A 25,135-nucleotide genomic window follows, 5' to 3' on the forward strand; every position below is an offset into this window, starting at 1 on the left:
CAGCCTTCACTCCCCACGTGCATCAGTGAGCCTTGGCCGCCCATCACCCCTGCCGCCGGTTAACCACAGTTCCTTCCTGGAACCACTTTTGATAGATACTGACCACTGCAGACCGGGAACACCCCACAAGAGCTGCAGTTTTGGAGATGCTCTGACCCAGTCGTCTAGCCATCACAATTTGGTCCTTGTCAAACTCACTCAAATCCTTACGCTTGGCCGTTTTTCCTGCTTCTAACACATCAACTTTGAGGACACTTCATAAACACTTGCTTCATAAAATTCTTGAAGCCATTTAATATTAAATGTAGAAATCGAATTTGAACTCATTCAAAATGAACTCAGTGATTCCTCTGTCAATTTGATGCATGTCGATTCAGTACATACGAACACAGTGAATCCTTTACGCAGCGCTGAAGGTTTGTACAACAGATTTCTTTACTCATCTCATTAACACTCTGACAGTAGTCCTGTTTGATGAGCCTTAATTACTCGCATTATTTCTCATTATTTCAGCTCTCATTAAAGCTGAGAATTAACAAACTGGAGGAAGAAAATTAAAAAATTAGAGAACAGGTGAAACACCTCAGCAAACATTAGTCCCCAATTAAATGTGTGAGTTTCCCCAAAACTTACTAACAAACAAACACCAGAGAGCCATCCAGCATCTGCTAAAACCAGAAATTATGTTTTGTTAATAATTATGGTACATGTTAATGGTCAAACAAAAATGATAAAAGCCTAAATTCAATCTGTTCATCAAACGAAGCAGTCAAATCTCTTCAGAAAATTTGGAATAAACCACTCAATTCATATGGATTCATTTTACAATCTCTTTATGAACATTTTGAAGCATCAAATCGGTAGTTGGGGGGACAGAAATCTCTCAGATTTCATCAAAAAGATCTTCATTTGTGTTCCGAAGATGAACGAAAGTCTTACAGAGGGTAGAAGAAGGTACAAGAAGAGTAAACCAAGCAGCATATCATTCTCCATCTTTTTTGTTTTGGTTCTTGTCCTAACTTTGCATGTAACTGCAGATCAGCTACTTTTCTTCTTCTATTCCTTACGAACAAATGTCCTGTGAATGACACAACTCAGTACTGCCCTCTGATGCCTTGTAGGGCACATCATTCAAAACCGAATTTATAAAATCAGGTACTACCCATGATTATTTTATGCTGAATATCCTCTGAAATACTGCAGGTTAAATGTCTTGTGAATGTCATTCCAATGTTGCTTTTACCGTAAAATCCAGTGAATTCTAGTGTTTGGAGTCAGTGGTGCACAGCAGTGGATTCCCTGTGTGTCCGGTGGCAATCCAGCCGTGCCCATCTGATGGGCATTAGTGCTCTGTGCTGCGCTTGACTTGATCTTTCCAAAGACCAGCTGCATAAACCTGCCTGTTGAGCTCTACAGCACAATGGTCTTTTATCAGTTAAGCTTCAGATCTCTCCTAAAAGAAAATAAGAGCTGTCTTTTGATATTGTTCATTTGAAATCTGATTCTCAGATTCTGCTGCTTTAACAATACTATCATGACCAGTGTTGGGAAAGCTTTGAAACTGGCATGTCAAGCTATTAAAGTTACTAATCATTTCAAAGCGGTTTGACTATGGTCAAGCTACCCTTTTGAAAAAGTAATTCTGTCATTAAAGTAAAATAACAAGCTTCCGGCGGGACAGCCATACGCATTTGACTTGCGTCTAAAAAGCGTTAACTTCTGTGACGCAGTACACAATGCCATGACGTTCTACGCTACGCCATGACATACTACTCTATGTCCTAAGATATAACGTGTAGTACGTCATGTCCTTGTGAATTACGTCGCGGAAGTTAACACCAGTGTTGGGCATATTACTTTAAAAAAGTAATTAGTTATAGTTACTAGTTACTTCTCACAAATAGTAACTGAGTTAGTAACTGAGTTACATCATTATAAAAGTAACTAATTACCAGGGAAAGTAACTATTGTGTTACTTTTTCCAAAAAATTCAAATATGTCAAATAACTTGGATGCCCCCAATATTAAATATAAGTCTAAAAATAAATTATGCTTGATCCGACTCGTGACTCATGATCCGCTCTTGCTCAAGACATGAAATTTCTCTGTACTGTACTATACGTCTCGGTAGTCATTAAAGAAAATGTAGTTTCATATTTATGTTTAAATAGGCCTATGTTATTTTTTTAAAATTCATCTATTTGATTATAAAAAGTGAACAACATGAGTAAGATAGAATACATCATACAATGCGCAATATATCTGGAGACATGGAGTGGATCAGACATGATTTTGACCACTTCATTAAGTTTTGTTTTGTAGAAAGCCTTTCTTTAAAGTGAATTTCATTTTGTAAAAAATGTATCTTAATTTTAATCAATGTTTCATCAACCAATTACCTGGATTTAATAAATAAGAAGCAAATATCAGACAATATAATCATGACACGGAGGTGCCGGCGCGATTACTTGCACGTGAACTGGAGCGCGTCTTATGAACTGAAACTCAGCGTATAGGCTGCTTGCCTCACAGACATGAGAAATATATCTATAGAAAGCTTGCAATACTTTTAAACAAAATAATTCAAAACGAAAAGAAATAGGCTACTCTCTGAATATATAACAATATGTTTTAACAATCCGTCCATCTGGACTGCGTGATTCGCCACTTCCTTTTTTTTCCCTCCAAGTGACCAATTAAAATTTGGTCGACCAAGCCTCTTCTCATTGATTAACATTTGGTTGACTGTTAGGGGACAGCCCTACTTATATGTTTATGGTTCAATTTATGCTGCGTCCAAAATCGAATACCTCTCTACTATATAGTATGTGAAAAACAGTACGGCAAAACAGTAGTATGTCCAAATACATAGTATTTGAAAAACAGTAGGAGAAAAGTCCCTGCTACTTCTGGCGAGATTCGGAAGTGTGTATTCGGTGGAAACTTTACTATCCCATGAGGCCACTGGAGAGGATTTATGAATGGCAGTGAAGCGACGCAACTGACGCTGGTAGGTCAAGTGACAGTAACAAAATGGCGAATGTAGTATGAACGAATTTCATTTATACTACCCATATTCATACTATATAGTGTGCTTTTTTAACGGTCACAAAGTAAATTCAATTTCAAATGTAGTACCTACTCAGTATGCGATTTCAGATGCAGAGTTAATTTTTTGTTGCACGACAACACTTCATTTCCCATCATTCTCTGTGTCAGCATGAGAATGCTAAAATGCATAAGCATTAATTACAGACCCAAAGGTGCGTTCACGCCATGTTGGAATTAACATAATTTGGAGATTCTGACTTGTAAAAAGCATTCACATACTCATAGAACTCTGAATTTTCTGAGAGCTCCGACTTGTACTGCCAGATTGCTGATTCATTTAGGCATTGATAGTGTTGACATAGAAATGCATTCCGAGTCTGAGGACATGAACAGCTCAGAGTAGAACGTCACGAGTTGTCATCTCGTAATCAGGGTCATTACTACATAGCAAGAATGCAGCATAATACACATCGTTTACTCTTCATTTTGTCGCATTTACACTAAAAAGCTTTCTGTCTTTGATGAAAAATGAAAAGCTTTGTATAATGCATCTGTTTGTTTACAATGAAAATTACTTGAACGCATGTCATACAGTAATTACAATTTGCAAACTCGTAAGTAGGAACTTTGGAGGACTTGAAGGCTGCATTGATTTTGTCTGCTGAAAGGGAAAAATAATTTCAAAGGCGGAGAAAGTTATTACATTTTGATAAAAGATAATAAAACCAATCTTTTTTCCCCTTTAGAAAAATGTGCACTGATGAATCATGCACAATATGACCAGGAACATTTCAATTTCATGTCATTTTTAGATACCTCCTACGTTCTATAAATATTTTTTTAAAAATATTAAATATCACCACATTTCAGAGAAAAAGTAAAAAAAAAAAAAAAAAAAAAAAAAGCCATGTCCAAAACACCACAGATTGAGTTCAAATACACCAAAATAGTGTAAATCCATTAATGAGATCTCAGATGTTGTGTTGCCATGGGGAATCTTTTAAAAAGCGCACCAGGACACTCAATTTCCCTGCTGCAGTTTCTGTAAAGCTCACTGTATGTTTTACCGACTGAAGCAGAAGGAAACTCACCTGTGACCAAAGGTGGGGAGGAGAATTGGTCCCATGGCTCATACTTTATTAGGATTTCACGTCCTTGGTGATGAACGGAGGTCAGCGGATGCTGGAGCACCAGGTTAGTGCTGGATTGACAGCATGGCTCTGGAGAAAATATGGTAACAGGAAATGGTGAATGTAGCGAGGTGGAAACCACATAAACACACACACAAACGTCTCCCACACAGCCTGTGGGATAACCAGACAAGCTGTCTGACTAACCTAAATTGATGTGCTTCTCTCTTCGGGGCATCCTGTCAGTCTGGCCTACATGTTCACTTGTTCAGTAGATGAGTTTCAGGAAAAAGTGCATCATCTTCAAACTCCTGTAAACACACAGGAACTGAATTCACCCCATAACAAAGCTCTGTTATTGAAGCAGTAGCTCTGAATGAAGTGAGCTGCCTACTTAGACAACATTTTAAAGCATCATAAGAAACACATATATAAAAACAAATTATATATATGTGTGTGTGTGTGCGTGGACAGACAGACAGACAGATAGATAGACAGACAGACAGACAGACAGACAGATAGATAGATAGATAGATAGACAGACAGAACGACAGACAGACAGACAGAGACAGATAGATAGATTTAATGACAGACAGACAGACAGACAGACAGACAGACAGATAGATAGATAGATAGATAGATAGATAGATAGATAGATAGATAGACTGACAGACAGAACAACAGACAGACAGATAGATTTTGTACATCCATAAACATGCATAACATGCATAAACAATAGCAGATATGCGCACTTACCAGCCTAACACATACTCTCATATCGCCAGGTCACAAGTAAGTCAATTCCAATATAACATCGACTTTGTTTGGATGAAACAGCAACAGCAGAAAATAACCAGTGCAGAGATGTTTTTAGCTTAGCAACATGCTAACAGCAAACTAATGGAATCAATTGTTGAGTCTCCTGCGCTTCTCATTAGAAACGCTATTTGTGTGGCACGCTCCGATCAGGTACTTTTGCAGATAGTAAACAGCAGTTTTGGAACAGAGCTAGTAAACAATGCCGACATTAGAAATACTGTAGCTTAAACTCACAATGAAGAAGTGCGCACTAAAGGGCTAGCAGCACATTGTGCAATTTGTTTTTCTTTTCAGTTTTGTTGGGAATCATGACTTTTTGCTGTGCCAACACAGACTGCGACTCTCGAACTTAACAAATCACTTGGGAGCCGCAAGACCCCGGCATTCAGTGTTTAATGCCGTGATTCACTCATGCTGCAAATGTTTCTCATGGACAGCAGGGAAAAGGCCTTGTCTTTCAGATGGCTAACTGAGTAAAGCTTGAACAGAGGCCAGTTGCTAATGATGAGGAGAAAGAAAATGTATGCTTGAATAATTATTTGATACCATCTCAGTCCTGATACTAGTGTTGTTTGATAACACAAGAATCATTACTATTTGTATTGATACTTTAGCAATGTGCAAGGTTTAGCTAGTTAGCTTTAGAAGTTAGCCCCTGCTGGTAAATGTTATAATTACACCTTAATGAGGGCAAAAAACTGTTGCTCATTCAAAAGTAGTCATGTATTTTGACAAAACTCTTTGCAAGTAACATATAATAACACAAAAAAAATCACTATTATACACTGTAAAAAATATTTTCTGAGTTTTCGGGGTACGTTTTACAAGAAAATGCTAAAATGTCATGTTTCATTCAATGTGTTATTTGCTGTTTCTGTTTGTGAAATGTTTAAAGTTTTTGATTTTAGTAAACTAAACTTAATTTACTGTTTATCCAATTGATCCTGTGTATTTCAACTGACAAAATTTTGACAAAAAAAAGTTATCTTTTAAGAAGAAAGTAGCACAAAGCCCATGCAACAAAGAAACAAGTGATCATTTTTTACAGTGTAGCAATTTCTAAATGAAAACACTGTCCTTTTTTTTTTTTTAGTAGACGCCCATTTTTTTTTTTTTTACCAACGTCAGGATCTTAAAAGCGTGAAATTGACACCGGAAAAGAGACAGACAGAGTGAAGTTTAATAAATCTGCACTTGATGTCTACAAGAAACGTCTTGGTCTAGAATCTGCCCTCGGATCGCTTGAAATCCTGAAATCCGTCTCATTAATGAACATGTGGGTGGAAAACCTTAGATCTGCTCCCTACTCTGCTCCAATTACTCTTGTGTGATTTCCAACTCCAAAGAATCCAGAGATACCTTGAAACATAAAACAACAAGTTGCAGTATATCTTTGAATCTCTCGCTAATAGCTTTTATCGTGATATCGGCCCATTAGACTCCACTTTTAGCCAAATGATCAATAGTTTCAACTTGACCTCCTGAATGGATAACAAGCCAATCAGATTCTAAAATCCATCACCCAGGCGATAGAACCACTGTCGCAACAATGAGCCGCTCTCGTTAGCGATGACTGATGACTATCAGACCAGGAAGTAACCTGAAGAAAATCAAATGTAATTAAGTCTGGGCATTCGATCGATGTGGTCAATTTAGTTCTCAGAGAGGGAAATGATCCGCTCTAGCCAACCGTACCTCTAGGAAAATGTGACCCTTACAGAACATAGGAATCGGATCCTGGGAGACAGAGGAAATATAACTAGAGTTTTAGATTTTCTGAAGAAGATGCGAGTGGCCAATACAGAAGGAACAGCAAAGGAAACTGTCTGATAGAAAATTCTACTCCGTTTTGCTTTAGAATTTCAATCTAAAGCAAAAAGTACAATTTTTTAAAAGAAACTCCTGTGTAAATCCTTTGCAGCTTTATTAAATAGGTTTCCGAAAGCCTTCTGCCATCTTTAGCTTATGACAGATCCTTGTGAAAAAGGCAATAAAAATATTCCAGTGAGCTAATTAAGAGGAAAAGGAAGAGTTTCCCAACCCTGCAGGCACCAATGGGGATCCTGACACTTGCACTGGCTCTCAGATCAGTGTGTGTGTGTATGTGTGTGTGTGTGTGTGTGTGTGTCTGTGTGTGTGTGTGAGAGAGGCATTAGATTAGACTTAGAGCTGTTAATATATTCTTATCCAGTCCTCAGTTTTTTTTTCCTCCCACCCACATAGAAGTAAAACATTTTTTGGCTCCACCACTAACAAAAAAAAGTTTTTGAAACACACTATATTGCCAAAAGTTTTGGGACGCCTGCCTTTACGTGCACATGAACTTTAATGACATCCCATTCTTAATCCGTAGGGTTTAATATGGAGTTGGCCCACCCTTTGCAGCTATTACAGCTTCAACTCTTCTGGGAAGGCTTTCCACAAGGTTCAGAAGTGTGTTTATGGGAATTTTTGACCATTCTTCTAGAAGCACATTTGTGAGGTCAGGCACTGATGTTGGACAAGAAGGCCTGGCTCGCAGTCTCCACTCTAATTCATCCCAAAGGTGTTCTATCGGGTTGAGGTCAGGCCAGTCAAGTTCCTCCACACCAAACTCGCTCATCCATGTCTTTATGGACCTTGCTTTGTGCACTGGTGCACAGTCATATTGGAGCAGGAAGGGGCCATGGAAACCCATTCCATGAAGCTCTCTACGCACTGTTCTTGAGCTAATCTGAAGGCCACACAAAGTTTGGAGGTCTGTAGCTATTGACTCTGCAGAAAGTTGGCGACTTCTGCGCACTGTGCGCCTCAGCATGCGCTGACCCCACTCTGTGATTTTACATGGCCTACCACTTCGTGGCTGAGTTGCTGTTGTTCCCAATTGTTTCCACTTTGTTATGATACCACTAACAGTTGACCGTTGAATATTTAGTAGTGAGAAAATCTCACGAATGGACTTATTGCACAGGTGGCAACCTATCACGGTACCACACTTGAATTCACTGAGCTCCTGAGAGCGACCCATTCTTTCACAAATAGAAGCAGTCCGCATGCCTAGGTGCTTGATTTTATACATCTTTGACCATGGAAGGGATTGGAACACCTGAATTAAATGATTTGGAGGGGTGTTCCAATGTTTTTGGCAATATAGTGTATATTAGTGCTGTCAAATCGATTAATCGCGATTAATCACATCTAAGTTTGTGTTTACATAATATGTGATTAATTGTGATTAATATCACAGTTAATCACGATTAATTACAGAAAAATGTGTGATTAATGAGTTCATTTTTTTAATAGATTGACAGCCCTAATACACACACACACACACACACACACACACACGCTAGTGCTGTCAAATCGATTAATCGCGATTAATCACATCCAAGTTTGTGTTTACATAATATGCGATTAATTACAGAAAAATATGTGATTACTTTTTATATTTTTTTAATCGATTGACAGCACCAATATATATATATATATATATATATATATATATATATACAGACACGCACACACACACACATATGGTACTGTCAAATCGATTAATCCCAATTAATTGCATCTAACATAAAAGTTTGTGTTTACATAATGTGCGTATATATATATATATATATATATATATAACTCTGATGAGTTATTGAAATGAAGTATTGGAAATGATCGGGCTGTGTGGGCTTCTGCTCAAGATGTTATAAGCTCGTCCAAATGGGACCAAACTACACGTGAAACAGCAAGTGCAACGTTGCCACAGTAATGTGGCTTTCCCGTCAGCGCAGATCCACTGCTCATGTGTGTGAAGGTCAGGTTACTCCTTTAACCAGCATAAGTGGAAGCCGACCCTGGCAGCTATGAGCCTATTCATAACACACAAGCGATCGCATGAATAGATGTGTGGGAGATAATTCACATCTCGCTCAAAGGTCACTCTCTGCCTGCAAAATGCCTTTCAATTTCCAAGCAAATGTCAGCGTGCTGAGCAGCTTCTAAAAAGTTTGGCTTTTCGTTCAAACCGCAGCGTAATAGCTTGTGTCCTTTCATTCAGTTTTCAGAAGGATCCTCATATAACTCCATTTATTTCCTGAATGAGGGGTTACTGCTTTTTGCTCAAGTGTCGTTTTAACTTCAGCTATTTTGGATCCTGTTTCAATGTCAAAACCTCACAAACTTCTGCCGGTGACTTCCCTGTTGTCTAAATTATATTTGCGCTGAAGAAAGAGGTTCCCCTGATGGCCCTTGCAGTAATTCTGCTTATATAAAAGCCAAACCGTGAAATGTGCTTTCTTTGCTATCGTTTCTAATTCCTCTGCCACACAATTAGGTGCTAAAACGAGTGTAATTCCCCCGTAATGAGCCCCGTTCCATTGAAAGCGGTGCACGAATGTCAAAGATGGCTCATAATCTCCTATTAGCCGTCAGACTTCTGGATTCTTCATGCTGCCTTTGACGAGACTCTGGCTGCTCACTTATTTCAATAAATTACCCATGGAATATTATAGGACTGTGGTTGTTTTCACATTACTGTACTGTATGATTCCGACCTCAGGCAATCAGCTATTTTAATATGATCAAGAAAAGCGAAGAGGATCATGCAGAAGATCATTTTTTGTTTGACTGGAACATCTTTTGTTTTATAGACTTTCCTTGTAGATAAATAATGGAACCATAATGTGAAGTGTTACTGATCAGGGCAAGTACAGCTTCCACCAAAATACCATAGTTAAATAACATAACAAAATAAATAAATAAATAATATAAAACTAAAATGCACATAAAAATAAATAGATGTATATAAAATACAATAAAATAAGATGCATATAAAATAAATCAATAAATAAATGAATGCATAAATAAATAAATAAACAAATGCACAAAAAAATAAACAGATACTAAATAAATAAATAAAAATGCATACAAAATAAATAAATTGCATATGAAATAAATGAATATGCAAGAAATGCATAAATAAAAATGCACATAAAATAAACAGATGCATATAAAATAAATAAATAAATAGATAAAATGCATATAAAATAAATGCATAAATAAATGCAAAACCTGCATAAATAAATACAAATAAAAATGCACATAAAATAAACAGATGCATATAAAATAAATAAATAAAATGCATATAAAATAAATGTAAAAATGCATAAATAAATGCAAAAAATGCATAAAAAAACAAATTCACATAAAATAAACAGATGCATATAAAACAAACAAATATTATATTATATTATGTTATATTATGTTACGTTACGTTATATTATATTATGTTACATTATATTACGTTATGTTATGGTATATTATATTATATTATATTATATTATATTATATTAAGTTATATTGTGTTATTTTATATTATATTATATTATATTATATTATATTATATTAAATTATGTTATATTATATTATATTAAGTTATATTATATTATATTATATTATATTATATTATATTATATGTCACCATTTGCAGGTTATTTTCTATTTTCTCAGTGGCTTAAAAGGTTTTTCCTCCATGAGGAAGCATAATTTCAGCCAAACAGTCATTGAAGCCAATTAGATTAATGGATTAATACAAAAAAAAGCTCACAGTAAACACCTAAAAATAAATGCATGTTTCCACTGGGTGAAAAACACAATGTTCTCTAAATGAAAGATGCTGAATCATTCATTTATTTGAACCAATATAACAATAAACAGCTATGTTTACCTACATACATTTATACTAAAATTGATGATGGGAATTAATCACTGAATCAATTAATTGGAAAGAACAAATGACTAGAGCTTTCACAAATATCTTATGAATATTCAATAAATCATCTGATCTTACAATAACTCCAGTAACTATGGTGTTTTGCTGGAAACTATAGTAACCATAATGTGTTTTTGTAGGGGTCAAGGTGACCAGCTAAGATCAGCACAAGAATCTATTCTATCTGTGGGTCGCAATTCTGTCGATTGTGGAAACACAAAGCAAACTGTTAACTAGATGCAAAAAGCAGCACTGAACACTTGAGAACCCATTTACTGACTCTGTGGGTGTCATGAATGTGGACCTGAGGAGGTCGGGACCGGTTCTGTGACCACACTGCCGGACCGTGGCTCTATTGTGCAATGAAGACGTGCACCTGGGAAAGCCATTATTAAGCTGTCATACAGCACAGCGACAGGGGACCGCTTGGCATTTAGTGAGCAGAGGTCTTGCTGAGCCCATATCATCTGTAAAACAGAGAGAGAGAGTGAGAAAGTTTGTGTTAGAGAGAAATAGTATCAAAGATTTGGTACCAAACAGAAGTGACATGTAATCCTAGACTTTAAGACTCTCTTTGGCCCATGATTTACATTTCTAATCACATTTATTCTGCAGAAAGCATCCTTATCTTCTGCTATTCCCCTCACTCAAATCCTTTCTACAAGGTATCAGGCTTGAAACATTATTATGCATTTTTTACGAGGAGCCACTTTCCTTACTGGTTGCCCTTTAAATCCATGTCCTCAGAGACCAGGTTCTGGAGTTGAGAAGAATGTTAAACAGGTCGATCTTTGTCCGCCTGAAGGAAGATACAGAACATAAACACTTTAAATGGGCATTGTGCATCACTTTGTTTTAAAACGTGACCGGTCAGACAGGCTCATTGTGATGTCCAAACTTTGCAATTGCTTAAATATTGCTTAGGCTAATGAATATTAATTAGATTATTGTAGGTTACTTACTATGTCAACTCACTTTTGAGTGTATATATATATATATATATATATATATATATATATATATGTTATCCATTATTTCAGCTTAATTCTATTTATTATTACTGGATAAATAAATAAATAATCAATTAAATACATAAATAATCCAGAGACATGAGATCTTACACAGTTGTGCCAGATGAACACAAATGCCTGATGTTTTTGTGGTTTTTGGCAAATCTGTGAGGAAAACCAGTCCCCCATCTGTCACTGTTGTTTCAGACGCTCTCGCTGCTGTCGGTCCACGGTGGACGTCTTGAAAGCATTTTGTCATAAACAGCCAGAGATGTTACCAAAGAAAGTTTAGTGCATCTTCAATCTCCCATGAAATCTCATGCCGATTACAACTGAGTCGCGTTCTCTTGCAAAAACAAAAGATGTTTACATCAGTGTTCTTAAGGGGACCTATTATGCCCCTTTTCACAAGAAGTCTCTGGTGTCTCCAGAATGTTTCTGTGAAGTTTCAGCTCAAAATACCCCACAGATCATTTATTATAGCTTGTCAAATTTGCCCCTATTTGGGTGTGAGCAAAAGCACGACATTTTTGTGTGTGTCCCTTTAAATGCAAATGAGCTGCTGCTCCCCGCCCCCTTTCCAGAAGAGGGCGGAGCTTTAACAGCTCGCGCTTTGGTTGCTCAACAACAACAAAGCTGGAGAATCTCACGCAGCCAAAATGAGGATTGTCAGTAACGGTGTTCAGCCTTACATTGTTCAAACCGGAGTCGGACACTGATGGAGACATTCAAGAAGAAGTTACAGCTTTTAGAGGGGACAGAACACACGCTTCAGACACATGGTGCATATACTGTATGAAAGATGTGGGTTTGAATCCAGCCTGAATTTCCTGTCGCCTTTCTACTGTCTTCATAAAAAAAAGTAGCAAATTAGTATTAGAAAATTAGTACACAATTGCTAATAGACTGAACTTCATGATGTATGTACAGCCAGAAAGCTACTGTACTGTATTTAAATGCTTCAGATGAGTCACTAACAATGTATTTAAGAATATTTATGTGGTAAATTTGCTGTATAACAAACACACCATGTGCAATATCAGCAAAATTGATGTCATTATCACAGCATCAAACATCTGTTGTAGATATCAGAGCTGAGTTTGAACGTCTGAGAGCTGACAATATGCTAGTAGGGAAGCCGTCAGTTCCCTCAGTAAATCGCTAAGGACTCTTTTGATATTGTGCAGCCGAGAGAGAGAGACAGAGAGATAGAGAGGGAGGAAGTCCTCAGCGCTCAATGTGAGCTGTCTCCCAACAATGCTATCAGTTCCCGCTACATGCCTGTTGCCATGGAGACCCCTCAGATATAGCAGGTGAAGATCAGGATGGGGAAAATCTCATGAGTTATGAGAGGTGTGGGTGTAGGTGGTTGCCAAGGTGTTGTTATGCAGTTGCTAGGGTGTTCTGGGTGGTTTCTAGGGCGTTGCTAAGCAGGGTGGCCCAAGTTAGTAGAGAACTTATGAAGAAATTATTTAAATAAATTATTTATACATAATGGCACATGTATAGTACTGCATATATATTACAGAAATAAAAAAATACACTGTTTTATCCACAAAAATATTGTATTACAGTAATGAGAAGGACTGAATAATGGAAATAAAGGGTAAATAAAATAAAACAAATAAATTATATAAATATTTGTGCTGTCAAATCGATTAATTGTGATTAATCGCATCTAACAAAAAAAATTATAATAAATATATAATACACACACACACACTATATATATATATATATATATATATATATATATATTAGGGCTGTCAATCGATTACAATATTTAATCGCAATTAATCGCATGATTGTCATGAGTTAACTCATGATTAATCGCAACTTAATCACACATTTTTTATCTATAATCTTTACATTTTTTCTGAATGTTTTCTTTACAGTGCTTTGGAAAGAAGGAGAAAGCGGCATGTGAACGGCCCTGCGGCGCAGCGAACCGCTTCTGGGACACTTCTGAAACATGCCGCGGTGCGACTGGTGTAAACATAAGAATTGACTAGAGTAGCCGCGATCGACTCCGATGGCCACGTCCGAGCCATAACGTGCCGCAGACGCGTGCAGTGTATATGGCTGCATCTCCATTTCTCAAAATAAGGGCTAGGCCACGGTTCAAACAGAAAATGCGCACTGCATTAATCGTGCGCTAATAAAATTAGTGCCGTTAAAATGAATTTGCGTTAATGTGTTAATTTTGGCAGCCCTAATATATATATGGTGTTTGACTGTATATATATATATATATACACATATACATATACACATACATACAGTCAAACACCAAAATTTATTCAGACACCTTGAACATTTCATTCATTAATACAGTTTATTCACTATATTTTAAAAAAATGGTAATAAAATATGACAAGATCTCAGAGTTAAACTGTGTCAGGGAAAAAATTAATCTTAATTATGTCAGATAACACTTAAGCAAAACATGGTCAGGTCAAAGTGTCTGAATTATTTTTGGTTCCAAATTTTTATCAATTTTACTGGTAGTCCACTGTATGAAGAATTGTTGGTTATAATATGTCACAGTTTACTTTATTTTGCTATCCTCACTTACATAAATGTACCATATATTTTATTAGTAAAAATATATCAAAAATGTCTGAATAATATTTGGTTTGACTATATATATATCGTAAACACAGTCTTAAATTAGTTAAATAAAGTCTTAAATGAACAAAGAGTTGTGAGAAAATGGGATGCGTTTCAGATCAGCGTCATGTGCAGCAGGTCTTAAAGTGACAGCAGCCTAATAAACCTGCTGCTGTGATGTCTGTCATTAATGTTAATCAAAGAACAAAAGACAAAGAGAAAATCACTCACTGCTCTTGACTGAATAACTTTTGTAGCTTTGATAAGGATTATTCTATATTTAATTTATAATTTATGCAGTGAAGACTGTGAAGTGTTTGATTTAAAAATTTAAATTGTATTTGCTAATGAGAATTTCTGAAAATAAAATGTGGCTAGGAGGCTTGACTTTATAATAATTCTTGTTATTGTTTAACTGTAATGGATCATAACACTCCTGTTATCATCTCATTATCAAATAAACAAGTCTTATTCATCAGGCTGTATGTTCAGAGAACATGTAGGGCAGATATTTGTCATGCAAATCTGACCTACATCTGAGTATCTCCCACCCCTGGGACACCACCATCATCATCATCACACGCTGAAGAGCAAAATACAAGTGAGACGGCAGGAATATTCAGGCTGCCGATAAACACACTTCAAAGAGACATCATTGTGACTGTAAAATGACTAATGCCAGCACTTGCCAGATCCAGAACACCTCAGTGTGCTCAGAGTGGGTGTTTGGCTGATGCTAACGGTTTAACACTCATTATATCAGCTAAAACTCTCTCTTTCCCTCCTTATGTCTGATTTGGGCACTGACCGGGCCAGATGGACATGCATCGATCTTTGCTGGAAACAACGGTCAGTGTGGCCTGTTATTGGTCTCTTGATCAAGAACAAGCTGCCACGACCATTTTCCCTGTTCTCCATCTTTAAAGCATCACAGCTATGATTTCAGCTCTTTGTTGGAAAATACTCGAAGCAGGTAGTTTGCGAGTGAAGAAGTCTTCCCCCAAACTTACGGATGCGCTTTACTCTGGGTATCTGCCAGCTGATAGCAGCGAGGTTGCTATGGAAACAGACAGGACTTATCGTGGAGGAGGGGATGCGTTTTATCACCAAGTGTCAGGCTGGAAAGTCCAAATTTCTTTAGTACAAACCATGTTTGTTTTAATTTAGCAGAAACTGAGAAGTATAATTTCTTTTGAATTGCCCTCCATGATTTGGATGAATCTCACAAACCCCTCAAAAACATGTTCAGATCACATTTCACCCCAAAATCAAAATTATGTTCTACATAAAATATAAAGTCTGTTTTTAAAGACCATATATATATATTTTTTTAAACGGTTAGTTCCTGTCCTTGATTCTGATTGGTCAATAGCTATGTTTTATTCACAATAAAACACGGCTATGACCGCTTCACCCAGCGGTTCTGTGTATAACTACACAACACCCTTAGCAACCACTCTTGGCAACATAAACTGTTTGTTCTCAATTGATATTGTTCATTGAAGCTTACTGTATTATGTAGAAGAGTATTGTGAGAAAAAGATCGAGTGAGCGAGTTTATGACCTGCATTCAGATTTAGCATTTTCCTTCAGGTCAGTCCTATGTTCATAATAAAAAATCTGTTTAAATGTCCGATGTATTATCTTGTCCTTTTAACATTTAAGGGGTTTTCCCGTTACTGACAGCACTAGTCAAAGCATTTGTCAGTTGCGTCTTGCTCCGTGTTCACAACAATTCAGACTTTTCAATGTAAAAGTCTTCATTACTGACTGACTCACTCATAAAGTCAGTCTTTGCCGCCATCTAATGGCGTAATAATGTAACTTCTGTTGCTGTTCACGGTCAGGGACTATTTTTTCCGGCGGAAGGAAGGCTTTTAGTGATGTTACTTCATGAAAGTTGCATTAATACATATTTTTGGCTTTAATATTTGTATTGTGTGGTAACCGTTTTATAAAAGCAATAAGGTACTCGAGGCTAGGTGCTGTATTGTGAATAAATCACGGCTGAAGGGTGTCGTTAGGCACGACGCGAACACAGCCTCTCGTACCTTATTGCTTACATATACATATACACACAGTATAATAATATATAAATGCATATAATTACAATAAAACATTTTAAAGTGATACAAGACAGAATAATCGCAATTTTTATTATAATCAACTTTTTTTTACACATTTTTTTTTTTAAATTACAAACAAAACTTTTACAATTTAAACAAACAAATAAACAAAACAAACAAAAAAAAAACATCATAAAAATGCTAAATATGATTAATTTTTCTTAATTTTTGGGGGGGTTAAATGTGACCTGAGCGTGTTTTTGTGAAATTCGCCCATTCCCACTTTCCCATGACTTTTTTTTCCCAAATTCACTCCTGTCCAATTTAGGGTATCGCTGCAAAATGAATGAGTTTTGACAGCTGTTCAAGATCAGTCCATCCTAAACTCTCTCTAACCCCCGTAAAAGATGTACTATAATTGTTTATGTGGTCTGTTTAAGGTTTTCTCTTCCTAAACCTACTTGAATGTTTGTTTGCTGATAATATCAATGTGTGTGAGAGCATTTGCAAATTACTAAAAGGCAAAAATACAAAAAATGCTTTTTACAACATGAAAAATGAAGCTTGCACAGCTGGTTCAGATTTCCGCTGTGCTTTGAACCACTTTCTGTCTCTCTCTCTCTCTTCCCTTTAGGATCCCTGGTAATTTGAGCATAATAATTAATCGGGATTTACGCCAGGGTGGAGTGAGGCTGTATGATCGCACTCTCTCACTTTCCTGCTCTTCCAAAAGGGGTTCAGATACAAAAGGACTGCTAAAATAATGAACGTTTCTCCATGTGGTTATGAGAGATGTGAGACAGAAAGAGAGAGAGAGAGAGACTGGTTTTGCTTCCACTGAAGGTCTAATTTCTCACTAAGTTGCTTTAGATCTTTCACCTGGTATGAAAAGTAAATAAGAACTTATTTTCTAAGGATTTCATGAAAGCTTGAGAACAACCAATTTAAGAACAAATGATACTGAAAGAAACAGATCCTAAAAAAAGGGGGAAAGACGCATACAGCACAACAAAACTATGAATCGGAGCCAAGAGAATGAATAATGGATGATTTCCTCAAAGTTAAGCAGAATCATTCTAACATTTGTAAGATAAAAATCAGCTGAATGAGAACAACGGCAGAATTGAATTCCTCCTCAGATGTTATCAGTCATGTGTTGTTTGATATTGACTGTGAACTCACTATAACTAAACTCTTGAATCAAGGCTTGATTTGTTCTCTTTAAAGAAACAGATAAAAAAATGAAACATTTGTCATCATCTACTCACCCTCATGTCGTTCCAAATCCCATATGACTTTCTTTCATCTGTAAAAGACAAAAGGAGATGTTAAGCTAGCAGTAATGGTGTGGCCTACCTAAAAGCATCGTTTTTTAATTTATCACAAAACTGAATGAGATTTGAGAAGATTTTCAGGTAAATGACAACTTAAATTTGAGTCTGTTCCTCACACAAATGTATTGCATAACTTCAGAAGATTTGAAATATAGTGCAAAAGTTGTATTGACTACCTTTATCACAGTTTTATGGTGTTCTATTGGCTTTTTTGGGCAGTATAAATCACCATCGACACTACACACAAAAGGGTTTTTTGGCAGCGATGCCAACATTTTTGGTTCCCCAAAGAACCTTTCAGTACACAGTTCTTAAAAGAACCTTTTCAACTTTGAAGAACCGTTTGTGTAATGGAAAGTTTCCATGGATGTTAAAGGATTTTAATAGAACTATTGATGCAAATAAATGTATTTTTGAGAGTGTACTTTCATTGTATGTAAAAAGCAGTTCAAACATTATTAACAACTAGGTTTCACTGAAGAAAGAATGGTTTTGAACAACATGAGAGTGAACAAATGATGAGAAAATGTTCATTTCTGGAAGAACTACACCTCTAAATGTTCTTCACAGACCTCCTATAAGTTTTCTCTTTGCTGATGCTACGGTGTGCCGAGTGTAAAATAATAAGAAAAAAGATGTTGTCTGTTAAATGTCAGCCGCACTGCTTGAGCTTCGCCATTCGGGTTATTTCAGGATTAATTGATGCCTGAATCTCCATTGCGTGGAAGCACAAAGATAGATTTTGCGTCCTCGAACTCTGACAGCTTTACAAGAAGTCCCTTTGGTCAGTGCTATATGGGTGCCAGCACACGTCAGCACAGTGTCTGTGCACCTGTTACGCTGACTATATCACGCCAGGAATAACTGATCAAGGCAGAATGACTCATGAAACGTGCCGGTCAAGAACAGATTTTCTTCCCTGAGTGGAGATTCTGATTTCCAAAACATCTCCCAGGATGATGATGAAGTGTTGGTGAAGCTTAAAAGTGGTTTTAAAACACATTAAATAGTCAGTTAGCACTTCCATCTAAAGGTTTCTTGGTACCATTAAGGGTACAATGGCTATATCTCATAGATTGTTCCTCTTTGGAATATTTACCTCTCTTCTTCTTCCCAGAGTAAAAGAGCAGAGTTTCCTAAAATAAAAGCAATTAAGAAAACAAAACCCAGTGAAAAACTTCAGAGACTGTGGTGTAGAGGTTTAGTGCTCGAGGCTGGTTACCTCAAAGCCGCTGTTTGATCACCGCAAGAGGTGAGCGATGAGCCATCTCTATCGTGCCCTTGAGCAAAGCACTTAACTCCAGGTTGCTCCAGGCAAAGTGTCCCTGCAATGGAGATATTCATTAGTGACGTCAATTTTTAGGTCAACCCGGAAGGCTAATTCACCATGGGTAGTCTCAGGAACTTCAAATGGTTGTTTAGAATAGCAGCTTTTGAATTATGAGAAAAACAAAGCCTGTGGATAATATTACCGGAAGAAATAAGGTGGTAAAAAAAATGATACGTGAAGGTGCGGTCACATTTATGCTACTGGTGAAATTTTGCAGGTGAAATCCAGTCATTTCAATTGGACACCGCATAATCCGGAGTTTCATGTGAGGCAGAAGAAATTCCTCACATTTCTTGTTCATGTTGGTCATGCGTGAAAGTGACTTATGTGTGGTGGTGCTTCATACATATCAATTCTATTGACAATGGAACTTTTTTTGCACGCATTTAAGGCGTACAATGATTGTCGAAATTGTCAAGCATGAAAATTTACATCCTGCGGTCTCAGTCCTTATTGAGAAAGCTATTTTTAAAACATTTCTAAGCACATGGTATTTAAAGTATGTCATTTCCATTGTAGAACAAAAAGTGAAAGTTTCTTCAAGTAATGTTCAACACATCTCATTTTACAGATAATTATTTTGCCTCAAACATGCTAACTCTCTTCTAGGAATACAAACTGAACGAGTTCAATACACAAATCTATTGCAACATTACGTGAATATTGTGGAAATAAATGTATTTGTTTAGGGATAAATGCAGACTTCTCCAAGAAAGTCATTTTTTGAAATCCTTACACTGATTGTTTCTCACTTGTCAGCCCCAACAGGAAAACTTCAGATACATCAACAGTGTTGCTTTAAACAAGTCCTCATTGGTTGTTTTGGATCAGGGTCATGCCAAGCTGTCAGTATTGGTGACTCAGCCTGTATCCTATGAGGTCCCACAAGGCTATATCCTTGGCCCGCTGTTAAATCGGTCTATCTCCACCAAAGCTGTATCTCCTTACCCCTTACCTCCGAGTCCAATCAAGGCCTCTCCTCAACCCCATGCCCCCCCCCCCTCCCTCCTCTCACCCCGGTCCAACCAGTCTCTCCACTCGAGCCTTGTGGTCCAATCCAGCTGTGATCAGTGGCTCAGCCACCCAATTACCCAGTGAGGAGAACAATGAGCTCAAAATAACAGCAAGCGAGAGAACGTATTCTCTGGCCTCTCTGACGTCAGGCTAGCCATGGCAACTAGCCTGCTCTGATGAACCATCCCACAGACATCAAACATTCCTTTTATTAAGATCAAAGCTTCCATCCTTCCAGACTAGAATTATTTCTGTACAACCAATCTGCAAGCGCTAGGAGACAAGGATCTGCGTGTAGCACACACAAGGGTAGTTTCATCACATGGATGGGCACTGAAACTCATACGTGCAAATGGAAACATGGGCAGAAATATAAAACTAAGACCAGGTGGTCTTTAAAAATGAAGAATAATTTATCTAAGGAACTTAATTTAGTAAATAACATGCAAAAAATACTGTGTTATGAAACTTGTAGGAAAGAAAAGTAGAATAATATAAATAACATATCTCAATTGTTTCTCGTAGATACTGTAGCAATGAGGTTAACTAGAGTAAATGGAGACATCTGATGTTTCCTGAGAAAAAGACCCGGGGAATCCCTTGTGTCATCTTTAGAGTATTAAAATCTTAATGTCTGAAACTGTGTTCAGATTTGCCAAGATACAGTCTGCAATCAAAAGTCTCTCAATATGAACCCAAAATTCACAATTGAGGTATGTATGTGTCATTATTAGCTCAACATTTTCCCTGGGTTTCTCACTGAGTGTGGGTTTTGCGATGCTGAGCTATGATTTCTCGTTGAGTGTGGGTTTTGCGATACGGTGCTACGATTTCTCGTTGAGTGTGGGTTTTGTGGTGGGGAGCTGTGATTTTTAGCTGAGTGTGAGTTTTGCGATGCGGAGCTACAATTTCTCGCTGAGTGTAGGTTTTGCATTGCGGCGCTACCATTTCTCGTTGAGTGTAGGTTTTGTGGTGGGGAGCTGTGATTTTTCGCTGAGTGTGAGTTTTGCGATGCGGAGCTACAATTTCTCGCTGAGTGTGGGTTTTTGCGGTGTGGAGCTACGTTTTCTCGTTGAGTGTAGGTTTTGCATTGCGGCGCTACCATTTCTCGTTGAGTGTAGGTTTTGCATTGCGGCGCTACCATTTCTCGTAGAGTGTAGGTTTTGCATTGCGGCGCTACCATTTCTCGTTGAGTGTAGGTTTTGTGGTGGGGAGCTGTGATTTTTCGCTGAGTGTGAGTTTTGCGATGCGGAGCTACAATTTCTCGCTGAGTGTGGGTTTTTGCGGTGTGGAGCTACGTTTTCTCGTTGAGTGTAGGTTTTGCATTGCGGCGCTATTATTTCTCGTAGAGTGTAGGTTTTGCATTGCGGCGCTACCATTTCTCGTTGAGTGTAGGTTTTGCATTGCGGCGCTACCATTTCTCGTAGAGTGTAGGTTGTGCATTGCGGCGCTACCATTTCTCGTAGAGTGTGGGTTTTGCGGTGTGGAGCTACGATTTCTCGTTGAGTGTGGGTTTTGCGATGCGGAGCAAGTTTTTCTCGCTGAGTGTAGGTTTTGCATTGCGGCGCTACCATTTCTCGTAAAGTGTGGGTTTTGTGGTGCTGCGGTCAATTTCTCGTTGAGTGTGGGTTTTGCATTGCAGTGCTACGATTTCTCGTTGAGTGTGGGTTTTGTGTTGCGGCGCTACCATTTATTGTTGAGTGTGGGTTTTGCGATGCGGAGCTGTGATTTTTCACTTCGATGCTATGATTTATCATACCGCCGCACCGCAAAACCCACACTCAACGAGAAATTATAGTGCCGCACCACAAAACTCACACTAAGTAATGTTTTATGTTACTTTTTCTCACCTGGGCTGGGCTTGATTGTTTGTTTTTTAATAACTAAAAACAAAAGTTCTATTTTTGGCAAATGTATAGGCCCTTTCACTCCAAAAGTGAAATGAATAAGCCCGAAGGAAATCAGAGGTGTAAAGAGTGCCTGAAAACCATACTTGAGTAAAAGTACTGATACCTTACATCGAAAATGACTCCACTACAAGTTACAAGTAACCAATTCCAATACGACTTGAGTAAAAGTCTTAAAGTATCTGATTTTAACAGCACTTAAGTGTTTTACTCATGCTGAATGTAGGCTCAGAGATGCATTAGTCCTATGAGACATACCAGTGAAAATAAGAAACAATTGATTTGTAAGATGAGAAATCAAGTTTATTTTCTAAAATCAAAATAAAACTGAACACATCAATGTTGAAATAAATCAAGGTCAACACAACAACCTTTTAAACGTCTACAAACTCTCAAGTCTCATTTGAGCTCAAGTGCACAGAAAGGTCATAAGTAAACCAATATCCTTCAAAACGGTCTTGTCAATATAGCAGATGAATAAAACAATGTTAAGTAAAATTAAATAGTCAAAATCTACTGTATGTGCTGGTTTGAGCCTCATCACCAGCTGCAGTCATTTCCTCATCTAATAAATAAAACATCTGCGATCAGCAACTACCTGCTAATGCACTCACATTCACGTAAAGTATACTTGTTGACAAGTTTTGGGTGAGTAAAGGCAAAACGCACAAGATAAAGTACCTTCAGTACCTTAGATGGCGATATACTTTACACCCCTGAAGGAAATGCAAATTCACGCCTGTACAGTAGAGGGTGCAGCTCAAACAAACCTTACATCTGCGCTGCCGTTCTGGATAGCAGGAGAAGAAAGTTCAATACTCTTATTTCACCTACTAAGGGGGGTTGGGGTGGTCGACAGGAACCACTAATAAGCACAATTCAACCATACTGATAAGCACAGATGACTTTAGATAAACATCACATTTGTGTTTCTTTTTGCTGAAGTAAGAGTATTGAACTTTCTTCTGCTGCTAACCAGAACGGCAGCCCAGATGTAAGGTTTGTTTGAGCTGCACCCTCTACTGTACAGGCATAAATTTGCAATTCCTTCAGGCTTATTTATTTCACTTTGGGTGTGGAAGGGCCAATACATTTGCCAAAAACATAACTTTTGTTTTTAGTAATTAAAAAACAAACAATCAAGCCCAGCCCAGGTGAGAAATGTAACATATTTTTCTCCATAAAAAGTAACTAAGTAACTCAATTAGTTACTTTTTTAGGGAGTAACGCAATATTACAACGCATTACTTTTAAAAGTAACTTTTCCCAATACTGATTATTGCCTCATGTGTCTACTTTTGAGATAAACACCTGAGATGAAGTTGAAACTCAAATGAGAAGTTTCCTGAGCTAAGAAAAAGAAACCTCTTGTGCAATAATAAATTTTCCTCTGGGTCTCTTTGAGATACAGAACAGCATTTCAGCTCAAAGATCCGTCATACCGACACTTCTGCCAGGAATGTTTATGTCTCTTGGAAAGCAGTATGTATGTAATTTTGTTTGTGGAGTGATGGATGGCATAAAGAGTGTGTCTGTGAGTGAATGTGTGTGAGATCCCTCTGGGCATGGATGACAAATCAAATCTAATTCATCGTGTTTCTTGCCAGAGCTTCTCTTCACACTACCACTGTGCACCTGTGTACCACACACACACACAGATGAGAAATGAGTTTCAAGGTCTTCCAGGGCATGACAGACAGATGTGACAAGCATGCGCGTGACCAAGGACAGTTTGTCGAACCCTGAGGACACATTTTTTGCACAAATAGTTTTGCATTCCTTGGTAAACACCACAAAGAATAAAAAAGGGCTGACAGGTGACCCGTTATTCGTGAAATAATAATAATAATACTTTGCTTAAGGTTTACAACCCGAATTCCGGAAAAGTTGGGATGTTTTTTAAATAAAAAAATAAATAAAAAAATAAAAAGACTTTCAAATCACATGAGCCAATATTTTATTCACAATAGAACATAGATAACATAACAAATGTTTAAACTGAGAAAGTTTACAATTTTATGCACAAAATGAGCTCATTTCAAATTTGATGCCTGCTACAGGTCTCAAAAAGGTTGGCACGGGGGCAACAAATGGCTGAAAAAGCAAGCAATTTTGAAAAGATTCAGCTGGGAGAACATCTAGCAACTAATTAAGTTAATTGATATCAGGTCTGTAACATGATTAGCTATAGGGATGTCTTAGAGAGGCAGAGTCTCTCAGAAGTAAAGATGGGCAGAGCTGTGAAAGAGTGCGTAAAAAGATTGTGGAATACTTTAAAAACAATGTTCCTCAACGTCAAATTGCAAAGGCTTTGCTCATCATCTACAGTGCATAACATCATCAAAAGATTCAGAGAAACTGGAGAAATCTCTGTGCATAAGGGACAAGGCCGAATACCTTTATTGGATGCCTGTGGTCTTCGGGCCCTCAGACGACACTGCATCACTCATCGGCATGATTGTGTCAATGACATTACTAAATGGGCCCAGGTATACTTCCAGAAACCACTGTCGGTAAACACAATCCGCCGTGCCATCTGCAGATGCCAACTAAAGCTCTATCATGCAAAAAGGAAGCCATATGTGAACATGGTCCAGAAGCGGCGTCGTGACCTGTGGGCCAAGGCTCATTTAAAATGGACTGTTTCAAAGTGAAAAAGTGTTGTATGGCCAGACGAGTCCAAATTTGACATTCTTGTTGGAAATCACGGATTGCGTGTCCTCCGGGCTAAAGAGGAGGGAGACCTTCCAGTGAGTTATCAGCGTTCAGTTCAAAAGCCAGCATCTCTGATGGTATGGAGGTGCATAAGTGCATACGGTATGGGCAGCTTGCATGTTTTGGAAGGCACTATGAATGCTGAAAAGTATATAAAGGTTTTAGATCAACATTAAGCAAAAAAATACGTCAAAGACAACCACAAACTCTTCAGCAGCTGGAAACCTATATCAGGCAAGAATGGGACCAAATTACAACACCAAAACTCCAGAAACTCATAACCTCGATGCCCAGACGTCTTCAAACTGTTTTGAAAAGAAGAGGAGATGCTACACCATGGTAAACATGCCACCGTCCCAACTATTTTGAGACCTGTAGCAGGCATCAAATTTGAAATGAGCTCATT

The 25,135-nt window shown here is 37.7% G+C and overlaps 1 protein-coding gene across 1 annotated transcript in view; it reads right to left on the reverse strand.

Annotated features, from left to right (window-relative positions):
* Positions 1-20,050, reverse strand: part of LOC127507296 (sialic acid synthase-like) — a 37,110-nt gene extending 17,060 nt beyond the window's left edge. The window contains exons 1-7 of the mRNA XM_051884285.1: positions 19,830-20,050; positions 18,986-19,088; positions 17,698-17,735; positions 11,463-11,542; positions 11,024-11,210; positions 4,389-4,492; positions 4,143-4,271 (exon numbers count right to left, since the gene is read on the reverse strand). Of these exons, the coding sequence (XP_051740245.1) occupies positions 4,143-4,271; positions 4,389-4,419 (160 nt within the window). The 5' untranslated portion in view covers positions 4,420-4,492; positions 11,024-11,210; positions 11,463-11,542; ... (1 more) ...; positions 18,986-19,088; positions 19,830-20,050. The remainder of the gene's footprint in view (positions 1-4,142; positions 4,272-4,388; positions 4,493-11,023; positions 11,211-11,462; positions 11,543-17,697; positions 17,736-18,985; positions 19,089-19,829) is intronic.
* Positions 20,051-25,135: the final 5,085 nt, after the last annotated feature.

The sequence above is a fragment of the Ctenopharyngodon idella genome, chromosome 24 (assembly GCF_019924925.1).
Source record: "Ctenopharyngodon idella isolate HZGC_01 chromosome 24, HZGC01, whole genome shotgun sequence".
Classification (NCBI taxonomy): domain Eukaryota; kingdom Metazoa; phylum Chordata; class Actinopteri; order Cypriniformes; family Xenocyprididae; genus Ctenopharyngodon; species Ctenopharyngodon idella.